Source organism: Indicator indicator, chromosome 21, assembly GCF_027791375.1.
Source record: "Indicator indicator isolate 239-I01 chromosome 21, UM_Iind_1.1, whole genome shotgun sequence".
NCBI lineage: Eukaryota > Metazoa > Chordata > Aves > Piciformes > Indicatoridae > Indicator > Indicator indicator.
This window is the reverse complement of record NC_072030.1, coordinates 13,776,444-13,797,086: the sequence shown is the minus strand read 5'-3', so window position 1 is coordinate 13,797,086 and position 20,643 is coordinate 13,776,444. Positions and strand designations below refer to the sequence as shown.

General features: G+C 57.2%; 1 protein-coding gene across 1 annotated transcript in view; it reads left to right on the top strand.

The window, feature by feature from the left end:
• The window catches only part of LOC128973924 (basic proline-rich protein-like), a 45,329-nt gene that overhangs the window by 9,188 nt on the left and 15,498 nt on the right, over positions 1 to 20,643 (top strand). Inside the window, exon 4 of the mRNA XM_054390422.1 lies at positions 18,232 to 18,896. Within this exon, the coding sequence (XP_054246397.1) occupies positions 18,232 to 18,896 (665 nt within the window). The remainder of the gene's footprint in view (positions 1 to 18,231; positions 18,897 to 20,643) is intronic.

Sequence of the window (20,643 nt, the reverse complement as noted above, 5' to 3'; positions counted from 1 at the left end):
GCTTCCTTACTGCAGCTCTTCAAACACCCAGGCCACCTTCTGTCTCCTGTTCAAGCCCTGCAAAACACCAAACCAAGGTGCACCTCATCACCTCTAGGTGGTCCAGGTTCATCTCTTTCTTTGCAGGCTAAAACTGCCTTGAGATGACTTTTTGGGGAGGGGAGGAGGGGGTCAGCACAAAGTCTCACCACCAAGGGATCATCCCAAAGCTTCTTCCACCACATGCATCAAGAAATGAAAGCTCCTCTCTAGAGCTGCCTGAAAGGAGGTTGGAGCAAGGGGGGTGCTGGCTTCTCCTTAGTAACATGTGATGGGAGGAGAGGAAATGGCCTCAGCTGTGGTTTAGGTTGGACATGAGGAACAATTTCTTGGCTGCAAGAGTGGCCAGGCATGGGAACAGGCTGCCCAGGGGGGTGGTGGAGTCCCCATCCCTGGAGGTGTTCAAGAAATGTGTGGCCATGGCCCTTGGGGACATGGTTCAGTGGCTGTGGGGTTGAGAGCTGAACTTGGTCTTAGAGGTCTTTTCTAACCCAAACAATTCTGTGGTCCTGCTTTCCTGAGGAGAACTCCCCACACACCAAGTCCTCCATCATCCCCCAGCAGCTCTCCCCAGAAACCTGCTCCCCCTGAACACCCACAGGAGCAGCTGCAAGCCCAACACACCTCCCAGACTGGGCCCTCTGTCCTCTCCCTCCTCACTCACTCTCCTGCCCCTTGCTCTGGCACTGCCAAGCTCTCCAAGCAGGAGCTAGCTGCTGCTGATGTCCCCACAGCAGGACCAGCTGCTGCAGCACTGCAGATGAGCAGCATCACTCAGACCTTAACTAAAAATCACTCTGCTAATGGAGGAGCTTCTCCTGTGCTCAGCATGTTGGCAGCAATCTCCCTCCAAAGCTGGGGCAGAGCTTCCTGGGCTTCCTCCAGATGCCAGCACCTGGCTTGGAAGGGGCACCAGGCTGCTGTGCCAAGCACAGTGACCCTCCCCAAGCTCTCCACACCACATTGAGGACTCTGCACCCAGCCTCCTCTCCTGAGCTGGTCTGGCAATTTAATGTTGGGGGAGGGGAGGAATTTTCAACCCATCACAATGCTCCTTAGCGTTTTCCAGGTGGATTTACAGCCAAGCCAGAAAGCATGGAAAGGCCCAGAAGCTGCCCAAATCAAAGGAGGGACACTGCTGATTTAGATACCCCACAGGAACTGCTGTCAGGGCATCCCAGGAGAGGTGAGTGGGTCCCAGTGGGGGACAAACACAAACTCCCACCTCTTGTTGTGCCTTCCAGAAGGTCCATCATGGAGCAGCCCAGAGCAGCCAGATTCACTCCTGGCCCACCCTTTGGTCCTCAAACCCACTGTGAGCTGGGACACAAAGTTCCATCTGAACATCAAGAGGAACTTCTTTACTTGGAGGGTGGTAGGGCAGTGGAGCAGACTGCTCAGAGAGTTTTTGGAGTCTCCTCTCTGTAGTCATTCCAAACACAGCTGGATGCAGTCCTGTGCAACCTGCTCTAGGTGACCCTGCTCTAGCAGGGGGGGGTTGAACCAGGTGATCTCCAGAAGTCCTTTCCAACCCCCACCACACCAGGATTCTGTTAGCTGTAACTCACCTGAGAGATGAGAGCTCTCCAGCCTCAGCCACTCTGACCTGGGGAGCTCTGGAGGCAAAGGAAAAGCACAAAGTGAGGCTCCTAAAGTACCCAGCAGGGTTCAGAGGCTGCTCTGGGAGCTGAAACACCACCCAATGGGCTTTACTCACAGGGGTGGCAAACCTCTGCCACAGATGTGAAGAGACAAACCACTAGCAAGGTGTGGAGCAATTCCCATTGCAGACAAGCTGGGCACAGTGCTGGCACGTTCCTGGCCAGCCTGGCACCTCCTTCTCTTGGAGGACAGCTCCTTCCTTCCACACCAGGCACAGCCATGAGGTTTCCAAGCTCTGCCTCAGCAGGTGACACCAATTCTCCAGGCACAGAGCTGCTTTCCAGGATCACAGAATGGGTTGGGTTGGAAGAGACTATCAAGATCATCCAGTCCCGACCCTCCTGCCATGGGCAGGGACACCTCCCACCAGCCCAGGGTGCTCAAGGCCTCACCCAACCTGGCCTGGAACACCTCCAGGGAGGGGACATCCACAGCCTCCCTGGGCAACCTCACCTCTCCCCACCCTCACTGGCAAGAATTTCTTCCTGATATCCAACCTCAATCTTCCCTCTTCCAGCAGGATCCATTCCCCTTGCAGGCACCAACACAAGGAGCTAGGACACTACCTAACAGCAGGCACCAGTACAGGTTAGAGGCTGCCCTGCTGGAAAGCAGCTCCACAGAGAAAGACCTTGGAGTGCTGGTGGGCAGCAAGTTCTAGACCTTGGAGTGCTGGTGGGCAGCAAGTTCTAGACCTTGGAGTGCTGGAGGGCAGCAAGTTCTAGACCTTGGAGTGCTGGAGGGCAGCAAGTTCTAGACCTTGGAGTGCCGGTGGGCAGCAAGTTCTAGACCTTGGAGTGCTGGAGGGCAGCAAGTTCTAGACCTTGGAGTGCCGGAGGGCAGCAAGTTCTAGACCTTGGAGTGCCGGAGGGCAGCAAGTTCTAGACCTTGGAGTGCTGGAGGGCAGCAAGTTCTAGACCTTGGAGTGCTGGTGGGCAGCAAGTTCTAGACCTTGGAGTGCTGGAGGGCAGCAAGTTCTAGACCTTGGAGTGCCGGAGGGCAGCAAGTTCTAGACCTTGGAGTGCCGGAGGGCAGCAAGTTCTAGACCTTGGAGTGCCGGAGGGCAGCAAGTTCTAGACCTTGGAGTGCCGGAGGGCAGCAAGTTCTAGACCTTGGAGTGCCGGAGGGCAGCAAGTTCTAGACCTTGGAGTGCCGGAGGGCAGCAAGTTCTAGACCTTGGAGTGCCGGAGGGCAGCAAGTTCTAGACCTTGGAGTGCCGGTGGGCAGCAAGTTCTAGACCTTGGAGTGCCAGAGGGCAGCAAGTTCTAGACCTTGGAGTGCCGGTGGGCAGCAAGTTCTAGACCTTGGAGTGCTGGAGGGCAGCAAGTTCTAGACCTTGGAGTGCTGGAGGGCAGCAAGTTCTAGACCTTGGAGTGCCGGAGGGCAGCAAGTTCTAGACCTTGGAGTGCCGGAGGGCAGCAAGTTCTAGACCTTGGAGTGCTGGTGGGCAGCAAGTTCTAGACCTTGGAGTGCCAGAGGGCAGCAAGTTCTAGACCTTGGAGTGCCGGTGGGCAGCAAGTTCTAGACCTTGGAGTGCCAGAGGGCAGCAAGTTCTAGACCTTGGAGTGCTGGAGGGCAGCAAGTTCTAGACCTTGGAGTGCTGGTGGGCAGCAAGTTCTAGACCTTGGAGTGCCAGAGGGCAGCAAGTTCTAGACCTTGGAGTGCCGGTGGGCAGCAAGTTCTAGACCTTGGAGTGCTGGAGGGCAGCAAGTTCTAGACCTTGGAGTGCTGGTGGGCAGCAAGTTCTAGACCTTGGAGTGCTGGAGGGCAGCAAGTTCTAGACCTTGGAGTGCTGGTGGGCAGCAAGTTCTAGACCTTGGAGTGCTGGTGGGCAGCAAGTTCTCCATGGAACAACAATGTGCTCTGGTGGCCAAGAGAGCCAATGGGATCCTGGGATGTATCAGGAAAGGTGTCCAGCAGGGCTAGGGAAGTTCTTCTACCTCTCTGCTCTGCCCTGCTGAGAGCACAGCTGCAATCCTGTGTCCAGTTTGGGGCTCCCCAGTACAAGAGAGACAGAGACCTTCTGCAGAGAGTCCAAGGGAGAGCCATGAGGATGATTTGGGGACTTGAGCATCTCCCCTGTGAAGAGAGACTGAGAGCCCTGGGGATGTTTAGTCTTGAGAAGAGAAGGCTGAGAGGGGATCTGATCAATGTCTATCAATATCTGAGGGGTGGGTGTCAAGGGGAGGGGGCCAGGCTCTGTTGGGTGGTGCACGGTGATAAGGAACAATGGGTTCAAACTTGAACATAGAAAATTTCACCTCAACATGAGGAGAAACTTCTTTCCAGTGAGGGTGACAGAGCCCTGGAGCAGGCTGCCCAGGGGGGTTGTGGAGTCTCCTTCTCTGGAGACTTTCCAACCCCACCTGGATGCATTCCTGTGCAGACTCCCCTGGGTGATGCTGCTCTGGCAGGGGGGTTGGACCTGATGATCTCTGGAGGTCCCTTCCAGCCTCTGATATACTGTGAGACTGTGACACCTGCCTTCAAAACTCTGTGGGTTGCCTTCTGGCACCCAGTAAAAAACCCCTCCCTGTGGTGCACACATCCTCCTGGCCTTGACAGCAAGCCTTGGAAGGATTTCTCCCCCAGGTTGCAGCACAACCCTCCCTGCTAATGATTCCAAGCACAAACTCATCCTCCAGCTGCTTTTCTAAAGCTGTGCCAGATCCAAGTCTGGAAGCCAAGCCTCAAAGACTTTGCTCTAAATCCCACCCCTCCCCTTCCCAAGGACTTGAGCCAGCATTAGCCAAGCTGTGATTCTTCAGCCCAGAAATTTCTGACAGGGAAATAGCCATCAGCACCACAGAGGAGCATTAACTAAGGTTTCACTGGGGTTCTCTCACTGCTGATGAAGCTGGTTAGCCAAGCCAAGCTTCCGAGCTTTTCCTGCCCAGCAGCTGCAGGTGGCATCTCCAGAAGAAACATCAGGGGGAGTGGTTAAAGCAGCCCTGGGCTCTCAGGTCCTTGCATGAATCCAGGAACCTGAGCATGGTGAGGGTTGGAGCTCAGCCAGTCCAAGCCCCCTGCTCCAGCAGGGCACCCACAGCAGCTTGCCCAGCAGCACAATGCCCAGGGGGGGTTGGAAGCTCTCCACACAAGGACACTCCACAACCTCTCTGGCCAGCCTGCTCCAGGCCTCCAGCACCCTCACACCAAACAACTTTCTCCTCAGCTTCACCTGCAACCTCCTGGCTTCCACTTTGTGCCCTCTGCCCCTTGGCCTGGCCCTGGGCACCACTCAGCAGAGTCTGGCCCCAGCCTCTTGCCCCCCACAGCTCCTTTAGCTCTTGCTGAGCATTGCTCAGCTCCCCTCTGGGGCTGCTCTTCTGCAGGCTCACCAGCCCCAGGGCTCTCAGCCTTTGCTGCTCACAGAGCTGCTCCAGGCCCCTCAGCATCTTCAGAGCCTCCCCTGGACTCTCTCCAGCAGTTCCCAGTCTCTCTTGACCTGAGGAGCCCAGAACTGGAGCCAGGACTCCAGCTGTGTCCTCACCAGGGCAGAGCAGAAGGAGAGGAGAACCTCCCTTGCCCTGCTGGTCACACTCTTATTCATGCCCCCAGGAGACCATTGGCCTTCATGGCCACCAGGACACAATCCTGGCTCATGGGCAACTTGTCCACCAGCACTGCCAGGCCCTTCTTGGAGCTGCTTCCCAGCAGTTCACCCCTTCCCTGTACTGCTTCAGGAGGTTGTTCCTCCCCAGGTGCAGGACCCTCCACTTGCCCTGGTTGAACTCCTTGAGGTTTCCCTTCCTCACCTCTCCAGCCTGCCCAGGTCCCACTGAATGGCAGCAGAGCCTGATGGGTGCCAACCATTCCTCCCAGTCCTGTGCCTCCAGCAAACTGGCTGAGTGCCCACTCTTGTGTCTTTTTCCAGGTCACTGATGAAGACATTGATCAAGACTGGACCCAGTCCTGCCCCGAGGGCCATACCACAACCTGCAGACCTCCAACTAGACCCTGCCCCACCACTGCCCACCTTTGCCATCATCCTCCAGCTCTGTCCCACACTTCCTCCAGCACAAACTCCTCGTTTCCAGCAAGCCTTTTGTTGCCCTGCTCTGAAGTTTGCTTTTTCATCTCGGATTGCAAAGCCTCATGGGTTGGCAGGGGGGGGAAAAAAAGAAAAAAAAAGAAGAATCATAGAAATGAACCTCAAAGGCTCAAAGGGGAGAGAAAGAGAGGGGGGGAAAATCATAATAAAGAAATAAAAATCAAACCCAGTAGCTCCCAGCTTCCCATTCTGGGGACCTGACTCATGTTGTTGTGTTTGCAGCATTGGCAGCCCAGCAGAAGCTGGTTCCATCACAGCCACTGCCTAATCCAGGTGCAAGAACAATTCCTTTTCTTCATCTGCTTGACCAAACCCCCCTCCAAATTGCTGCATGCTCTTAGGTCCCTCCTCACCACCCACCTCCCAAAATACCTTTTGGCTCCATCCATCCTTTTTTTTTTTTTTTTTTTCCTTTGCTTAAAACCTCATTTTGGAAGGAAACCTCTTAGCCCAGAAATGAATCAGGATTTCTAAGAGGAGCTTTAGGGCTGTGGGATATGCATTCAACCCCCACAAGGAGCAGGAGGAGCTGGCTTTTTCCCAGGGCTCAGCAGGACTCGCTCAGGTGGCATTAACACAACTCCCCTGCAGAGCAAACGCTGGCTGAGATAGCAACCCATGAAAATTTGCCCCAAGGGCTGACCAAGAACGAGCTGCTCCCTGCTTGCCAGTAGCTTGCTAACCTCCTGTGAAGGCTGCAGCAGGATGGGAAGCTTTTGTGGTTCAGCTGTGTTGTGCCTGTCAGTGCAAGAGAGAGAGAGAGAAGCAGAGAGAGCTCTGAGCCTGCTTCTTCCTCACCAAGCAGCACCTGCAGCCCCCTCTCAAATTCCCCAGGAAGAAAGAGGGGCCAGGAACAGGAGCATGGGCAGTGCATGCAGGATGCAGGTGCTGCACAGAGAGTCATAGAATGGAAAAGGTTGGGAGCTCAGCCAGTCCAAGCCCCCTGCTCCAGCAGGGCACCCACAGCAGCTTGCCCAGCAGCACAATGCCCAGGGGGGGTTGGAAGCTCTCCACACAAGGACACTCCACAACCTCTCTGGCCAGCCTGCTCCAGGCCTCCAGCACCCTCACACCAAACAACTTTCTCCTCAGCTTCACCTGCAACCTCCTGGCTTCCACTTTGTGCCCTCTGCCCCTTGGCCTGGCCCTGGGCACCACTCAGCAGAGTCTGGCCCCAGCCTCTTGCCCCCCACAGCTCCTTTAGGTCTTGCTGAGCATTGCTCAGCTCCCCTCTGGGGCTGCTCTTCTGCAGGCTCACCAGCCCCAGGGCTCTCAGCCTTTGCTGCTCACAGAGCTGCTCCAGGCCCCTCAGCATCTCCAGAGCCTCCCCTGGACTCTCTCCAGCAGTTCCCAGTCTCTCCTGAACTGGGGAGCCCAGAACTGGACCCAAGACTCCAGATGTGGCCTGACCACAGTAGAGTAGAGGGGGAGGAGAACCTCCCTTGCCCTGCTGGCCACACTCTTCTTCATGCCCCTCAGGAGACCTCTGGCTTTCTTGGACATGAGGGCACATTGCTGGCTCCTGGACAATTTATTGTCCACCAGCACCCCTCATAATGCAGATGCTCCAATCTCTTGATCTTCCCCATAGCCTCCCCTGGACACTGCAGTTATATTCCTGTCCCTCTTGAACTGGATGTCCCCCTCCCTGCTTGCCACATCTCTGGACATCAGTCAGATCCAGTTCCAAAACAGGAGCTGGATACTGGCCACTTCTCTTCTCCTCCTCCTGGAGGAGTGAGGGGCTTGGAGTCAGAGTTGTGATGTAAAGACAAACCTGGATAATTTTGTTGTGTCCCATGTCCTCCCTTCTCTGCTTGCTCAGGAACCTGCACCTGCTTCTGGAGGTGACTCTTCCCAGGCCTGAGGCAGTTGTACTGAACTAGAACATTTCACATTAAAAGTTCCCCTCTGGCTTTTCTCCTGGCACCTTTCCCACTCCTCACCCCAGGCTGCAGAGCCATCCCTCCCTTCTCTAGGACCTCAAAGACCTTCCTAACCCACTTGGCACTAGCCCAGCTTTCAAGTGCCAGAGGGGGAGTCTCACAGCTCATGCCTGGAGGCTTCCCTTTGAGATCCTAACCCTTCTCACAGCTCTAACCAGAGCACAGCTCCTCCACAGAGCCATGCACACAGCTGGAGGGACCACAGCATATCAGGCAGAGGGGAGAAGGGTCTGGGAGCAAAGCAGAGGACCCCTGAAGGCCAGTGCCTGGGAACCATAACTTCACAGAGAAGTACTCTTGAAGACAGCAGCTCTGTTTTGCATAGGTAGGAAGGGGCCCTCAAAGGTCAGCTCACTGCAGGGCCACCACCTGGATCAGGTTGCTCAAGGTCCCATCAAGTTTGACCTTCTATGTCTCCAGAGGGCCTCCCCCACCTCTCTGGGCAACCCATTCCAGCATCTCACCATCCTCATAATCAAGAGCTTCTTCCTAATGCCCAACCTAAATCTCCCCTGCTCTAGTTTCAAACCATTACTCCTTGTCCTGTCACCACAAGCCCTTGGAAACAGTCCCTCTCCAGCCTTCCTGTGGGTCCCCTTCAGCTCTTGAGCAGCCACCAAGCTGACACATGCCACAGCTCCAAATCTCTTCCCTAAAGACAGGGATTGAACCTTTGCTCTGCAGCAGGCAGCTGCTGGGTCAGAGCCCAGATGTGCTGCAGGTAGAAGCAGTCCCCAGTCCCTGCTCCTTGCTCAGTTCCAAAACCTCAACAGACTCAGGACATGGATCAGGATGAGGGTGAAAAGAAGAACTGGGAAAGCTCATCTTGGAAAGAAATAGGCTAGGTGAGGAGTGGGCTTGAGGAGAAGGACTTGGGAGTGCTGGGTGGTGAAAAACTCAACATCAGACACAAATGGTCACTTGCAGCCCCTGGGTCCTGGGCTGCAGCAGCAGCAGAAGTGTGAGGAGCAGGGCAAATAAAGTGATTCTGTCCCTCTGCTCTGCTCCTCTGAGCCCTCACCTGCAGCACTGCCTCCAGTTCTGGAGCCCTCAACACAACAAAGGACATGGAGCTGTTGGAGCAGGTCCAGAGGAAGCAAGGAAGATGATCCCCACAGCAGGCTGGAGCATCCCGGAGATCCAGGCTGAGAGAGGGTTGAGGCTGTTCAGCCTGGAGGAGAGAGGGCTCCAGGGAGACAATTTCAGGGGCTGGAAGGGACCTCAAAAGCTCATCCAGTCCAACCCCTCTGCCAGAGCAGGATCACCTACACCAGATCACACAAGAACACATCCAGGAGGGTTTGGAATATCTGCAGAGAGGGAGACTCCACAACCCCCCTGGGCAGCCTGTTCCAGGGCTCTGTCACCCCCACAGTGAAAAAAATTTTCCTCCTATTTCCATGGAACTTCCTATGCCTCAACTTCCACCACTGCCCCTTGTGCTGGCATTGGGCATCACCCAGCAGAGCCTGGCTCCAGCCTCTGGGCACTCCCCCTGCACATCTTCATCAGCATCAATGAGGTCACCTCTCAGTCTCCTCCTCTCCAAGCTACAGAGCCCTCAGCTCCCTCAGGCTCTCCTCGTATGGAAGATGTTCCACTGCCTTCAGCATCCTCACAGCTCTGCCCTGGACTCTTTCAAGCAGCTCCCTGTCTTTCTGGGAACTGGGCACAACGTTCCAGATGCAGCCTCACCAGTGCAGAGCAGAAGGGGGAGGAGAAGCTCTCTCGACCTGCTGCTCACAGCCCTTCTAATCCACCCCAGAATGGCATTGGCCTTCCTTGGCCACAAGAGCACACTGCTGGCTCATGGTCACCATCCACCAGGACCCTTTCACCTTCACTGCCCTCCAGCAGGTCTGTCCCCAGCCTATACTGATGCATGGAGACCTTAGAGCAGCCTTCCAAGGGGAGCTGCTGGGGAGGGACTTCTGCCAAGGGCTTGTAGTGACAGGACAAGGGGCAATGGCTTTGAGCTGGAAGAGGGGAGATTGAAATTGGAGGTTAGGAAAAAATTCTTGCCACTGAGGGTGGCACAGGTTGCCCAGGGAGGTTGTGGAGGTGTTTATGGCCAGGTTGGATGAGGCCTTGAGCAACTTGGTCTAGCAGGAAGCATCCTTGCCCATGGCAAAGGGCTTGGAACTGGATGACCTTTAAGGTCCCTTCCAACCCAACCCATTCTGTGAGTCCATGCAGCAGGCAGGTGCAGAAAGCAGCAGCACCCACCCAAAAGGTGAGCAGCCACAGCCCCTCTCAGAACACCCCCATGGCTACTGTCCCCTGTTCCTAGGTAAAAAAGCATCCCTGCAAGAGTGACAGGCAGGAGGGAGGAGCACCCAGAGAGCCAAAGGCAGGCAAAAAGGGAAAGCAGAGAGGGTCTGACAGTCAGGAGCTGCTTCAGATACTTAATGAAGGAGAAAAGGACAAATGGTTGCTAAGGGAAATGGGACAGATGGCTGGCACAGAGAACTTGCTGACTCTTGGAGGCTTCAAACTCTTTTTCTTTCTTTCCTTTTTTTTTTTTTTTTTTTTTTTTTTGGAGGGGAATGCCAGAAGAGAGCAAGCAACTACAGCAGCACAAGCAAGAGGATGACCACTTCCCCCCCTCCCTTCCAAGTGTCAGGGTAGATCATGTCAGAATGAAAAAGGTCATGCAAGCAGCAGGAGACAAGATGCATTTGCACTTCTGTTCATCAACAGCTCACCACCACCCCCCCAGCACACACTGCCAGTCCTTCATCCTGCTCCTGCTCACCAGAGGCCACCACCACCATCCCCATCCCCACAGTGGGTAAGGCCCAGCCCTGGGGCAGTGACCAGGCAAAAGTCACAGCTGCAAGAGAAAGGAAAGCTGAGGAGATGCTGGCTCTGGGAGATGGCTGTAACACCCCATCCCTCCTGGACACACTGGCTCTGGGATCCATTTACACCTCTCCCTGACATTTAAAACCATCTGAGCCTTCTTGGCTTCTGCTGCTGTCATCCCTCTGCCAGGTCTTTTCTGGCTCTCAAAGTCTCCAACTTCATTTCCCTGCAAAGCCAACCCCACCTTCAACAGGTCTCAAACCTCAGTGGCAAGGGGAGAGAGGGTGGGAGAGGTGCCAAGAGTCTGTCAAACCCTGACAGCCATAAACAAGGCACTGAAGGGAAGAGCTAAAAAGAAGAAGAAAAACCCACCCCAAAGCTTGGCAGCAGAGCTCAAACTGAGACAGCCACCACTGTGTCCCACCCAACAGAGCAGCTCTGTGCTGGGATTTCAGGGGGGGTGGGCAAGGTCTAACAGGCAGGGATGAGGGCTTGAGGAACCTCATCTGGACCAGGCTGCCTCCTATCACCACCTCCCCAGCAGCTCTCACACCCACCGGGTGTAAAACGAGGAGGGGTGTGCATGAAGTAAGGGAGGGTTCTGGGGGGAGAAATCGTGACTCCACCTTCCAAACTACTGTCACAGGCACCTCTCAGACTGGAGATCATCTCAGAAGGTCCACCAGGCACTGCAGATCTCAACAGACCAGTCAATTCCTGCTCAGGACCCTCACCCCCACCTCGTTCCCAGCAAGCCCACGCTCCACACACGCAGCCCTGGAGGGGGAACCCTGAGCAGCACGGACAAGATCATTTGCTTCACAGGATTGTTCTGCTCCTGCTGCCAAGCAGAGGAGGAATTTGCTCTGGCACCCTTGGCACCACCCAACTCCATCCCTGGAGAGCACCTCCACATCCCCCTGAAGCGTGGACCTGCAGGAGGATGTCTGTGCCAGGAGCAACAGCAACCAGCGCTACGAAAAGCATCCTCAGATATTGGAGGGCAGAGGGAGGCTGGACCACCAGGAGGACACAGACCATGCCACCAGCACTCCATGGCTTTGGTGCCAGCTAGCTTTGGGCCAGCACAAATTAACAGGGCCAGCAGTGGGGAGAAATTCTTCCCTGTGAGAGTGGTGAGAGACTGCCCAGGGAGGTGGTGGAAGCCTCATCCCTGGAGGTTTTGAAGGCCAGGCTGGATGTGGCCCTGAGCAACCTGATCTGGTGAGAGGTGTCCCTGCCCATGGCAGGGGGTTGGAGCTGGCTGAGCCTTGAGCTCCCCTCCAACCCTAACAATGGTCTGATGAAGATGAGTGTGGCAGCTGAGAGCTGCTCACCCAGCCAGTTCAGCTGGCTGTGTGGGCAGCTACATCTTGGAGCTCAGCTGAAGAGAAGCTGCAGATAGCAGCAGCTACCATGTTCTGTGCCAAGCTGCCAGGGCTGCTGTTGAGATAAAACCCACACAAACAAACAGATGCGTAGACAAGCCAAGAGGATCAGCACCACTCACACATCAAGGCCTCTCCCCAGCTCCTTTCCTTCCCAGTGGTGGTCCTGGGGGGGAGGAGAAGTCATCAACACATCCTGTCCCTCTACATCAGGGCAGGAGGGGGGTTGCCAGGAGCACACACAGCCCTCTGCTCCTTGCCAGCACCTTCTGTGCCCGTGTGACAGCTCAAATTCAAGTCCAGGCATGCAGCAGTGAGCAGGAACAACCAGGTGCTGGGTGGTAGAGCTTGGAGAGGAACATCTGCAACCAGCACAGGGGTGATACAGCTCTCTTCCAGTCCTAGAGACAGGGAAAGGAGATCCAGGTTGGAGAGGATTCATCATCCCTGGAGGTGTTCAAGAAACATCTGACCAGGCTATGGTGGTCTTAGGTTGAATGTTAGGCTCCATGATCTTAGAGGTCCTTTCCCACTCAAACAAGTCTATGATTCTGCAGCCAGGAGAGGGGAGCTCTCCCCCAGTCCTAAAGACAGGGGAGCAAGCTCCATGGCCACAACCTTGTCCCATCATGACTTGCTGTGACACACTGGCTGCAGTGGGGCCAGGCTGGCTGATTGGCACTGGCCACTTCCAAGCAGGACTCACTGTTCACAGGGACCACAGCAGCATCTGAGCTCCTGGGACATGGTCTGTGAGGGCCACAGTTGTGCTTGGCTTCCATGTAGGTAGTCAAAACCACACTCACCTTGAGACACCAACACAGCAGAGGCAGGAAGGGGCTTTAAAAGCAAGAGAGTATTTCAGAAGACCCTGGGACAGCCCATGGGCACTCAGCCACACCACTTCTGGGCTCCCCAGTTCAAGAGAGACTGGGAACTGCTGGAGAGAGTCCAGGGGAGGCTCTGGAGATGCTGAGGGGCCTGGAGCAGCTCTGTGAGCAGCAAAGGCTGAGAGCCCTGGGGCTGGTGAGCCTGCAGAAGAGCAGCCCCAGAGGGGAGCTGAGCAATGCTCAGCAAGAGCTAAAGGAGCTGTGGGGGGCAAGAGGCTGGGGCCAGACTCTGCTGAGTGGTGCCCAGGGCCAGGCCAAGGGGCAGAGGGCACAAAGTGGAAGCCAGGAGGCTGCAGGTGAAGCTGAGGAGAAAGTTGTTTGGTGTGAGGGTGCTGGAGGCCTGGAGCAGGCTGGCCAGAGAGGTTGTGGAGTGTCCTTGTGTGGAGAGCTTCCAACCCCCCCTGGGCATTGTGCTGCTGGGCAAGCTGCTGTGGGTGCCCTGCTGGAGCAGGGGGCTTGGACTGGCTGAGCTCCAGAGCTCCCTTCCAACCCCACCATGCTGGGGCTCTGGGATCTGCAGCTCACTGAAGTTACTTTTTCCTGCATCCTCTCTTCTCACCCTACAACCACCCAGACACCAAGGACATTCTAACACTTGGACTCAATGCCCTTAGGAGTCTTTTCCACCCAAACCACCTCAGTGATTCTCTGACATGACCAAAAGTAGCTGCAGAAGCTAAAATCAAAATGCTGCTCTCCCAACCCTTTTGCTTTCCCCTGCCCACTCACCCCAGAGCTCCACCTCTCCATGTCCCCAAGGGCTTCAATGTCCTCTCAACCTTCTGCCTCCAGCTCAGCCCTGCCAGCTGCCCCGGTGCTAATGGGGGCAACACCTTCCTGCACCCCTTCCCCTCCTACCACAGGCCAGCAGGACCTCCCCCTCCTTTCTCAGGGCAGAGGGAGAAGCCAGTTGTGCCCTGCCCACCTCTGGCAGGCACGGGGCCAGGGCCAGGCGGGCACCGCCACGGCTGCCAGCTGCCTGCCTCTTGGCACAGCAGCTCCGACTGTGACAGGGTTGTCCTGCAAATGAGCTTGGCAAGACATTAAGAGCCTGATTGCCCCAATTAGGCTGCTGTAATTACTCATCCTAAAAGCACTGGCCTCAGCCACCGGCTCCCGGTGACACCAATTACACGCCCGGAGCCACGCCGGTGCTGCCTGCTGTCGGTGACCATTCACCCCAGCGGGCTGGGGCCAGGCTGTGCACAAGGCATGGAGCACAGCACGGGGCCCTGCTGGCCTCCAGAAGCTCTGAGCTTCTCAAGGTCCTTGCAGCAGAGGCTTCATGCCTCCAGCGTGGAGCCCAGCAGTAAGGACGAGGCAGGGCTGGGAGAGCTGCTGCTGGGGCAGCCCTCCTGGGCTGCTGGGTGTGGACACGCTGCAGAAGGATGGTTTGGGTGGGATGGGACCTCTCAAGGTCATTCAGTCCACTCTCCCCTCCCCTGCAGTCAGCAGGGACAGACCCAACCAGAGCAGGTTGCTCAGAGCCCCACACAACCTGACCTGCAGTGGTGCCAGGGCTGGGGCAGCTCCCACCTCTCTGGGCACCCTGGGACAGGCTCTCACCACCCTCAGGTCAAACATTTTTCCCTTCTCTCCAGTCTCAATCTCCCTCTGTTAGTTCCAAACCATACCCCTTGTCCTGTCCCATCAGGCCCTGCTCACAGGTCTGTCCCCAGCCTTCTTCTCAGCCCCTTTGAAGCACTGAAAGGCCACCAGAAGGTCTCCCTGGAGCCTTCTCTTCTCCAGGCTGAACAACCTCAACTCTCTCAGCCTGACTCACAGCAGAGGGCTTCCAGCCCTCCCATCATTGCTGTGGCCTCCTCTGGCCCCACTCCAATGGGTCCCTGTCTCTGCAGTGCTGAGGACAGGAGCTAGAGACAGCCTCAGCATCCTCAGCACAAGGAGGACATGAGGCCCTTGGGTCAGTCATGCAACTTGGGGTGGACTGGGTTGGAACAGGCAGCTCCTGGGGATCACACCAGCACTGCAGCCCTGCATGCAGAGCGGAGCTTTAAGAGACTCTGTCCTTGAAACGTTTTTCTGGTCACCAGCCCTGTTCCCAGTGACACTGACTCATCCTCAGGAGGGCTCTGGCTGCTGCTTCCACTCCAGATCCTATCAGTCACCAACCCCAGCACACCTCCTCCTTTCCTTGCTCTCCCAACCCATGGGCATCCATTGCTGGCTCTGCCACCTGACTCCTTCTCCTAACCAAATCCTGGCTGGGGGGGTGGAGAGGAGGGGGGTATCAGTGGCATGTCTTCAAAGCCACAAGCACCTCAAATCCTCCCAGAGTCATCAAACCATCAAAAGACACAACGTGGTGACAGGCCAGCAGGGCTCAAAGCCAGCCCAGGCTCGCAGTTTGGAGGTCAGCCACAGAGAAAAAGCAGCAGCAAATGAGAGCAAGAAAAGGTTTGATGGGCACACAGCTGGGCCCAGGTCCAGCAGCTGGGTCCAGGTCCAGCAGCTGGGTCATGAGTGGAAGAGGGCACAAGGCCCTGGTCAGACTTAGGGTTGGTGACCTCAGGCTGAACAAGTCACAGCCAGGCAGTGCTAGAGAGGAAAATGTTATTTAGCAGCAAGATGGAAGGAAAACTCAGGGCCCTCCTCTCCAGACAGGCTCTGGGAGGTACCTCACCTTCTTCCAAGGCACCACCCTGAGCTCCAGCTCAGAGCCACCCCAGCAAAGAGCCCCAGATCAGGCTATCCTCTTCCTGAAGAGGTCCTACCCCCTTGGCTGCCCTTTTATCAGGGCACATTTTATCTGCTCCAGGTGGAGAATGCTGATGCACAGCACCTGGGCTGACTGTGGAAGGCAGCTGGGGCTCAGCCCTGCCTCCAGAGCAGGGAAAACATAAAGCCAAGGACAGTTTGAGAGTGCTGGAGCCTGTGCTCAGCCTGCACCCATATGAGCCCTGCTGTCCTCTGTCCGTCCATCCATCCCTCCATCCATCCCTCCATCCACCCATCCATCCCTCCATCCCTCCCTCCATCCCTCCCTCCCTCTACCCATCCCTCCCTCTACCCATCCCTCCCTCTACCCCTCCCTCCCCTCCATTCCTCCCTCCCTCCATCCCTCCCTCCATTCCTCCCTCCCTCCCTCTACCCATCCCTCCATCCCTCCCTCCATCCATCCACCCACCCATCCATCCCTCCCTCCCTTCCTCCATCCATCCACCCATCCATCCATCCATCCCTCCTTCCCTTCCTCCATCTATCCATCTCTCCATCCATCCATGCCCCCTTCATGCCTTCCTCCACCCCAACATTACTTTCCCCACCTCTCTTGCTCCAATCCCAATGGGACAACGAGTCCAGCTACCCTTCCTTCCCACTCAGGGGCTATCAGAATCTGCTCCTCACCAGGACAGAGACCAATCTGCCAGACCTCCACCTCTCCCAGGTGCAGTGAGGAGACAGAGCAGCTAATGAGGGGCCTCATTCAGACACTCACATTGGTGACCTAGATATGCCACCGTGCTCTGCTCCCCTCCCTCAGCACCTCTGGGTGCCAGTGGGATTTTGGGATAGGGTAGGGGGAAAGCCCAGCTCCTCTCCATCCTGGGGCTGCAGCTGCAGGCTCCTCCACCCCTCTCCCTGCTTCCCAGAGGAAGGGTCCTGCTCCTTCTGCTGCTTTATCCTTGGCAACCCTCCCTAAACCCCTGGCAGGGGAGGCAGGGGGTGGGGGTACAGTGTGGGGCTACCACCCCAGAGCAGCCCCAAGGAAGGGCTGACCAAGCTCTGCTCCTGCCCATGTCCTTCTTTCCTATTTCTTTCATTTTTTTTTTTTCCATCTGAGAAGTGATCCCAGAGGAAACAGGAGGCTGGGGCTGCTGGCAGCCATCCCCAATCCCACTCCTCAGCCCTGGTTTGGGATGGGGTGGGGGGAACAAGGCAGCAGGGAGGGAGCAGCCTGTGAGGAGCTGCTGGGGGCAGCAGGGAGCAAGGGAAGGGGTGGTGGTGGTGGTGGAATATTCCAGCCTCACCACCTCCTCAGCTTTTTGCCTGCTGCTTTTTAAAGCCTCTTTCCCTTGGGATAAGGCAGCTAATTTAGCCAGAGGTCGGTCTCCCTGGGTCAGGGCTGAGGAAGGATGCAAATGGGACAGCTTGCTATAAAAAGCTGCTGGCTGCTGCCTTTTTTGGCAGCCAGGTATTGATTTTTCCTTGTGTATCTGTAACTGGAGGGGATGGGGGTGGGGGGAGGTGGAAAAGGGAGGGGGGTGGCACCTCTACCCACACAGGAACCAGCCACCCCCTCTTCCCATGGCAGCTTGGGTGGCAAAGCTGACTGTGATCCCATCAGCAGCTTGGATCAGCTGGGAAGGGGCATGTTTGACCCCACCAGGGGATTCCAGCACCCAAAAAAAGACTCCAGCCCCACTCTGCTCCACCCCTTGCTGCCAGCCATGACTAGGACACTGCCAGGCTGCCCATGGTGGGGACTGGCACAGAGGGATTCCTATAACTGGAGCTGGGAATGTGCCCTTCCAGGACATTTCATAGAATCATGGAATTGTCAGGGTTGGAAGGGACCTCAAGGCTCAGCCAGTTCCAACCCCCCTGCCATGGGCAGGGACACCTCACACTACAGCAGGTTGCTCAGAGCCACATCCAGCCTGGCCTTCAAAACCTCCAGGGATGAGGCTTCCACCACCTCCCTGGGCAACCTGTGCCAGTGTCTCACCACCCTCATGGGGAAGAATTTCTTCCTAACATCCAATCTGAATCTCCCCATTTCTAGTTTTGCTCCATTCCCCCCAGTCCTGTCATGACCTGACACCCTGAAAAGTCCCTCCCCAGCTTTCTTGTAGCCCCCTTCAGATCCTGGAAGGCCACAAGAAGGTCTCCTTGGAGCCTTCTCCTCTCCAGACTGAACAGTCCCAACTCTTCCCTAAGGAGGAGCATCAGCCTGCTGGGATGGGGGACGCAAGGGGATGGGCACAACCCATTGGAGCATCCTCAGGATGCACAGAGAGGGGCACGAGGTTCTGAGGGGTACAGCTGCACCCTGAGGCTCCTTCCTGTCCCCATTCCTCTGCTCTCACTCCCATTTCAAACACCTTCACCAGCCAGGGGACACAGAGAGGAACCTGCTGCTCCCAGCAGAAGGGATTTTCCACTCCCCAAGCTCCAGCCTTGCTCCCCACAGCTGTCCCCAGCCAGGGATGGTGACTCCAAATCAGATTTCATGCATTAACTTAATACCTTCCTGGAAGCTGGCAGAAACCCGACCCTGCTGCCACACCAGACTCGTTCAGGGTGGCTGGTGGCTCTGTGCCGAGAGTCACCCCACTCGGGTGGGCTTCCCGTGGGAAGAGAGCTGGGATGTGGCCACAGTCCCAACCCAGGTGGGCACAGGGAGAGTCCCAGCCCGGTGGGCCCTCAGCAGCCCATCCCGACGGCCCATCCTTAGCCCAGCCTGACGGCCCCATCCCTCCTAGGGTGGTGGCTGTGACCTGGTGGGCTGGGAGGGACGCACCGTGGCGTGGTTCCATGTCCCACCCGTGTCCCGGGCCTCTCCCGGCAGCCGGTGCCCGGTAATTCTGTGCGGGAGCCACGAGGAGGAGCTTTCAGACCGCACCGGAGCAGCCCGCGGCTCCCGGAGCATCCCAGTGCTCCCGCTGCTCCCGGAGCATCCCAGTGCTCCCGCTGCTCCCGGAGCAGCCCAGTGCTCCCGCTGCTCCCGGAGCATCCCAGTGCTCCCGCTGCTCCCGGAGCATCCCAGTGCTCCCGCGGCTCCCGGAGCATCCCAGTGCTCCCGCGGCTCCCCGAGCATCCCAGTGCTCCCGCGGCTCCCGGAGCATCCCAGTGCTCCCGCTGCTCCCCGAGCATCCCAGTGCTCCCGCTGCTCCCGGAGCATCCCAGTGCTCCCGCTGCTCCCGGAGCAGCCCAGTGCTCCCGCGGCTCCCCGAGCATCCCAGTGCTCCCGCGGCTCCCCGAGCATCCCAGTGCTCCCGCTGCTCCCGGAGCATCCCAGTGCTCCCGCTGCTCCCGGAGCATCCCAGTGCTCCCGGGGCTCTCAGTGCATCCCTGTGTTCCCAAGGCTCCCGGTGCTCCTGGAGCATCCCAGTGTTCCTGGAGCATCCTGCTGCTGCCAGGGCTCCTGGTACCACCAGTCCATCCCTGTGCTCCCAGTGCATCCCTGGGCTCCCAGGGTTCCCAGTGCATCCCAGTATTCCCAGTGCATCCCAGTGTTCCAGTGCATCCCTGTGTTCCCAGTGCATTCCAATGTTCTCAGTGCTCCTGGAGCATCCCAGTGTTCCTGGAGCATCCTGCTTCTCCCAGGGTTCCTGGTACCACCAGTCCATCCCTGTGCTCCCTGTGCATCCCTGTGCTCCCAGGGTTCCCAGTGCATCCCCGTGTTTCCAGTGCATCCTGGAGCATCCCTGTGCTCCCAAAGCTCCAGTGCTTCCAGTGCTCCCAGTACATCCCTCTGTTCCCAGGGCTCTCAGTGCATCCTGGAGCATCCCAGTTCTCCAAGGGTTGCTATTGCATCCCAATGCTCCCAGGATTCCTGGTGCTCCTAGTCTATTACAGTGCTCTCAAGGGTTCTCGATGCTCCCAGTGCATCCCAGTGCTCCTGTTGCCCCCAGTGCATCCTGGGCTGCCTCCTGTTCCATCAGCTTCCAGCTCCCAGGACCCCCAGTGCTCCTGACTTCTCCTCAGCCCTCCATACCCATTCCCAGGGCTGGGCTTCAAGGAATGTTGGAAGAGGTCTTCCAGCTGGGTAGGAGCAGCTCCAAGATGGACATCTGCAACTGGACTCATGTCACCTGAGAGTCATGGAATCATGGAATGGTTTGAGCTGGAAAAGACCTTTCATGTCATGGAGCCCAACCCTTCCCCCAGCACTGCCAGGGCACCACCAACCCATGGCCCTCAGCACCACAGCTCCAGGGCTTGGGAACCCCTCCAGGGATGGGGACTGCACCACTGCCCTGGGCAGCCTGGGACAGGTCTTGACAACCCTCAAGGGCAACAAATTGTTCCTCATGTTCAGCCTAAACCTCCCCTGGGGCAGCTTGAGGCCATTCCCTCTTGTCCTGTCACTTATTCCTTGGCAGAAGAACCCAACCCCCACCTGGCTCCAGCCTCCTTGCAGGGAGCTGCAGAGAGCCAGAAGGTCTCCCCTCAGCCTTCTGCTCTCCAGGCTCCACACCCCCAGCTCCCTCAGCTGCTCCTCACCATTCCTGTTCTCCAGACTCTTCCCCACCTTTGTTGCCCTTCTCTGGACCTGCTCCAGCTCCTCAATGTCCTGCTTGGAGTGAGGAGCTCAAAACTGACCCCAGGATTCCAGGTGTGGCCTCAGCAGTGCCCATTCCAGGGGGACAATCCCTGCCCTGCTCCTGCTGGCCACACTCTTGCTGATCCAGGCCAGGCTGCTGGTAGCCTTCTTGGCACCCCCTGGCTCATGTTCCCAGCAGCAGCCCCTACAGTGGTGCCTGGGGGTGTCTGGATCCTCCCTGAGAGGACAGCTCAAACCTTTCCCAGAGCAGTGCCTGGGGCTGGGGGTGGGAGGATCTACGTCAGAGGTGACACTCAGCAGGAGTGGGGACTCCGTCGGGGGAAGAGGCAGCAGCAGTTGAGTCACTCAGTGAGAACCTCCCCGAGGCAAGGCAGGGTCTGTGGCAGCTCCTGACAAGGGGGGAGCCCCACTGTGCCAGCCTGGTGTGTGCAGAGAGGATGAGGATGGAAGGAGGAAGGAAGGTGGAGAAGAGTCTTTGGAGGTTCTCCTCCCAACAGCCCTTTGCCAGCTCCTGGCTTTGGCACAGAAGATGCAAGGCTGGGACCCTGTGCTGCCAGCTTGGCTTGAGCCACCCAGCATCAGGGGTGCTGCCCTTCCATGAGACCTG